Genomic DNA, 5667 nt, shown 5'->3' on the forward strand with positions numbered 1-5667 from the left:
AGTAAAAAATAGTTGATTAATAAGTATTACATAATTAAATATTTAACTAACTTAAGTTAGGTACAATTTATTGGAATAACATAAACCATAACTAATTAGGAAATGATTATCAATTATTTTGTAAAATTGGATTTACAGTGAATAATAATTAATCGACAAAAATTAATATTTTATAAATAATTATATTATTTTAAATAACAACATTGGTCCAATATGTGCGACCTATGAGGTAGTTAATTTCTAGAAAAATTACAATTGTCATTTGGTAGGTATTATCAATAACAGCCATCAACAGGTAGGTACATAAAATGTAGTATAGAAAAATAATTTAAAATTGAGCCAATATTTATTTTAATGTCCTTGGACATATTTTATATTGTATTTATTTATAAATTAATCTGCATTAGTAACAAAAAAGGTTAATCAAACCAAGATACAAATTTCAATATACAATTAAAAATAAAAAACATGTGTTGAAAATTTTTTAAAAAATAGTTTAACAAAGAGTACCCTTTAAAACCAAGCCTTTTAAAAGTACTTATCACACAGTAATTGACGACATTTACTTTTAATCATAAGTCATGAAACATACTACCAACATAAATGCATATGAATTCATAATTAATATTTGATAGCTTCTTCTTATAAGGATTCTTATAACAAAACAGTGAGCATAGGTTATATTATAAGTTATATTTTAGGTATTGTATAGGTCAACAGTTAAGTTTAGCTAGCATATTAAACCAACAATTTATCAATAGGTTGCACATAATTGGACAGCTTCCTCCATGTTTTTTTTTTTAGAAATTAGTGATACAACATAAAAAATAAATACTTTATACACATTTCATTATCTACTTGTTAATTTAATTTGATATTATGATATATTCTTTTATTATTTTTGTGATTTATTTTCAAATGAGGTACCTATCTACATGAATATTGAGTAAATATGTAGGTACATTCTACATAAGTTATCAAAATAAAATGTACATAAATATAATATTAATAGTACTTATTATAATACTAAAACAAATTTAATTTGATTTGTACTTATCATAGGCGCAATTTGGAAAAATTTGTATTTTAATTGAAGTATTAAATCCTCCATTAGTTATCATTATTCATGTGTTTTCAATAGTAGATATTGAAAAGTTATAAATTATAATATATGTAAATGTTGCAATTTGTTTAGTAAAAATATTTTTCATTTTAATAATAAGTAGATGTATTATATTGTATTAAATGTAGAAAAGTGAGGAAGAAAAAATGATAAATAAATTATGGTAATTATATTAGGTCCTGCATTATATAGTAATACATTTTAAAGGTATTTGAATAGGCCACATAGGGAGTGTGGAGAGTAGAGCCTCCCACTAGTCTGTTTAATTTAAGTAAATAAAGACTCTCCAAGTCAAAAACTGAAATTGCACCTATGATACTTGTAGTAACTATGTATAAAATATATAGGTATGTAAGAAATCACAAAATATTTTAATGATATGAACACAGATATTGTTAACAGTATGATTAATACTTTTTTTGGAGCAATATTATCAAAATACCGTAAAATAGGGTGACTTACTGTGTGAATTCAGACAGAACTGTTTTTGAAATTTATATTGGATGTTTCTGATAAAGTGAATATTAATAAAATTAGAAAATTGTTGAAAAACATTAAAGGTAAGTATCAGATATTTCAAACAAAAAAACTACATTGGTTTATATCACCTACCTCCAAATTATATTCATACTATTGTATAAAGTAAACAATTTATATTAAAAAACTCTACTTTTATAATTCAAAACTGATACAACTGACAAAAGTGATTTGAAAAAAAAATACTAAATTCCGCCTGGAGTTAAACCATTTTACGGTACATGATTATTACACAGGTACTTGCATGTATAAACATTTTAAGTATCTACTTATGATATAATTAATTATCCTATATATCAGGAGTTGGCAACCCATGGTTTGCTGACCTTCATTATAACTGTATGTGGCCGGCAAGTAAAATGTATAATAGTATAAAAATCATGAGCTAATATAGTATATGGACTGGAAACTGTGGATTAAAACATTGTTTATTTGTAGATAGGTGCCTTGTTCAATTAATAAACCTAACAGTCGTGAACTTAAATAAACTAAATTTGATATAAATTTTTGTTTAAAATAATATAAGGTTAATTCATTTGTGGCCAGTGAAAAATGTTATATTAATTTTTTGGCCGTTGACATCAAAAACGCTGCCGACTCCTGCTGTATATAATATATTCTGTATTCTTATATAATAATTTAAAGTTAATTGAGATAATACTATGTTGTACAAAAAAAATTATCATCAATTTAAAATATAATTATGGGAAAAATGTATTTTAATTTGAACATCTGCAGAATTATTTGTAGTATTAAAAACTTAGGTTGACAAAAATTACAATTTCAAGGATAAAAATAATTATCTTGTAATTAAAGTTACCTACATATGTATTTATAACTAAATTTATAAAATAGTATATTTTCTTGTTGTAATTTATAGCTTATTGTAAATTGAGGTATTGGTATCTTATCAAATAAAATAAAAATAATTTGACATTAATTTAAGAATACCTTTTAAAACCACTTACTCTGAATAAATATTATATTATTTGAACTATAGTATTGTACTATCAGGTTTTATGTTTGAGCTTAAGCAGGAAAATGCACAATATCACAAGTCTTCAAATGTGGAAAACTGCGACCATACTGGTCAGTGGGGAACATGATGACATCATCAATAAACATGAACATCAATTGCCTAAAAAAGTATGGAAAAAATAGATTAATAATAAACTTGTTTGCATATACGTAAATACAAATAAAAATATGCATTAAACTAACGACAAGAATAGGTATCATGAATATTATTAATAGACTGAACAATTGGCAGCTAGTCATATGTACACTATATGGGCAAGTCAGTCAATATAATTGTAAATAATTTATCAAATGGTTAAGGATTGACACTACCATCTATCATAATATTTTAAGTATCAATAAATCTCAACTCACATAACGTTTATTTTTGATTGTATTTAGTCAACTTACTACAATATTGGCCTTTAAATGTTCATTNGAGATTTTTCTGTGTAATTTTATGCTAATGAATTTGGTCCACTAAGATTTGAAATAATACATCATACACGACACATCATTAAAATGCTTGTTTTTTTATGAATGTAGGTATGGTATTCCTCAAGATTCACTACATACCTAGGACTCTATATTTTGTAAATTGATATTAATAAGCATAACAGTTATTTAATACCCATTAATTATTAATTTAAACCCCTTTATTAAAGCACAAATATTTTTCAGAGTTAAAATATTTTTTAGAAGAACTAATTTAAATTAACATAAATTGATTTTAACATTTCATACTATTAAATAATTATGTCCAAAATAATAAATTATACCTATATATCAGCCCCTATTTTTTAGTGAACCCCACCACAAAATATATAGTCCAAAATTAGGAGTGTACATTACCCATGGATTTGAGAAGTGTGTACTAATAAATATAAGGCCACTGTCTGCTGACTAGGTACAATTGAATATGTATCATAGAACAGTGGCGTAGCCAGGGGAGAGGCTGAGGGGGGTGTAGCCCTCCCCCCTCCCGAAAAAAATCCTGGCTACGACACTGTCTATGATAACAAAAATAAATTGCTTTCAATTAAATTTTACCAAATAGATCTTTACTTCTATACTTTTAATTGTGAGTAGTGAATATGCCGGATATAGATAATAGATATATTTAGTATATCTTGAAGGAGATCGCTATTCATATTTTTTTTCAAAATGTTATCTACATATGTATAATGTAGGTACATTACCAAAGTATAAAATAATATCATATTATTAACTGATTACCATAATAATTAAAATAGGTAAAACTCAAAATAGTAAATTATATTATATTATGAAAATCAATTACTACGAGAAATCAATTATTTTATCGATTCAATTTTTGATTAAATAGCAAACGAATAATAAAGTATTTTTTTTCAATTTTAATGGAGTCACTTGTTTTTAGATTTATATTTCATAATTTTTTTTTTAATTTGAAAAATAAAAATAGATTAGTAGTAAACAATCAATAATGTATAATTATTGTATGGGTATATTGTCTTTTCACATACAAATAATTTGTAGACCAAATTTTACTGAAAAAAAAAAAGTTGACTTATTTTTATACATTACAATATGTGTTAAACCTTTATTATTGGTATATATTATTAGTGTATAATACACCAAGTGCATACAAAGTAATAAACATAATAAGTAATTATATTATAAATAAATTATATAACTTACCTTTTCCCAATAATTTCTTTGTATTCTTCTTTCTCATTGTATATATCACGAAAATTGTCATTCGAAACGACAACACCCTTACATGTAATAGCATAATCAAGTATAATTCTAAAAAAAAATAGTTAACATTTTTATTTTAATAAAAGAAAATAAAGGCAATAAAAAATATTTTTTTTAATAATAAATTCATTATTAAGTCTTCCATTAACTTTTGAAAGTAATAATTTTAACTAATATATGTTTTAAGATTGTATTAATAGAAAGTACCTACTTATCCAACAGAATAGTGTTTCTAGTTTCTACTATAAAATAAAAATTAAAGAAGCTATTTACTAGAAAAAAACATAGAATAAAAATAAAATAGTAAATTTGTTTCGCAATAGATAATAATATGTTATTTTATTTGTAATGTACTATTTTATTTAAAAGTAAATACTGTTGATAATTATTTTGTGGTTTGGATTGTAATACAAAAGAAAGAAAGATTCAGATTAATTTTAGGTTTTTAACAACCTAAACTGTTTTTCCACTGTAGCCTCATATAATACACTAAAACTATAACTACTACCTATATATCACATGGGTGTACTCATGGGATCCTTTTTTTTTATATGCTGGTGATTCGCCAAGCATGCTCGCCCCCATTTTTTGTTTTTAATAATAAATGTATTCAAAATTTTGATTTTTGGAATTTTTTATAATTCTAAAAGACCATATTTTTAAATCCTTGAATTTGTTTGTACCTACTATTTATGGAGTGTTATAAGGTGACACAAATTTCTGTTTTTTTAAACGGGAACCTCCTCTTTTACTTTAATTAATAAGTAGAAAATTTTTTTTTTGAAAATTTGATGTACCATATTCAAAATTAAAATAAGTAGTTTCTAAGTATTAAAATATTTGTAAAGGAAAATAGTCCTTAAGACTGGTTTTACACAAATATAAAATAGATTTTCTATTGGTTTAAGTATTTATTATACTTAGACCATTTTTAGAAATTATTAATATCGATAGATTAATATTAATGACTACAATTTTCAAATCCCTATAGCCCCCATATCTTAAAATTCATTACTGTTGACCTTTTATCCTTAGAAGTTAGAACTCAAAGTTAAATAACTTAAAAACCACTTGTCTAAATTTTGATAAGTCAAAAATTTCAGAAAAATTATCTACTGTATAATTTATAGTTAAATATGAGTGTTCTCATTTAAAAAACAGGAGTTTTTATCTTCACTGGATACTCTTGAAGTAGTACAAAAAATCTCAAACATTTTAAAAGAAACCTATGGTCTTAAAGTATGTTTAAA

General features: G+C 24.0%; 1 protein-coding gene across 1 annotated transcript; it reads right to left on the minus strand.

Annotated features, from left to right (window-relative positions):
* Nucleotides 1-1240: 1240 nt before the first annotated feature.
* Nucleotides 1241-4465, minus strand: LOC111030224 (probable ribonuclease ZC3H12D; the record flags this gene model as incomplete). The annotated part of the gene is made up of 2 exons (XM_022309627.1): nt 1241-2798; nt 4358-4465. Coding segments are annotated over 2 exons (217 nt in total), but the record flags the coding sequence as incomplete, so codon positions are not given.
* Between the last annotated feature and the right edge of the window lie 1202 nt (nt 4466-5667).

The sequence above is a fragment of the Myzus persicae genome, unplaced genomic scaffold (assembly GCF_001856785.1).
Source record: "Myzus persicae strain clone G006 unplaced genomic scaffold, MPER_G0061.0, whole genome shotgun sequence".
Lineage (NCBI taxonomy): Eukaryota > Metazoa > Arthropoda > Insecta > Hemiptera > Aphididae > Myzus > Myzus persicae.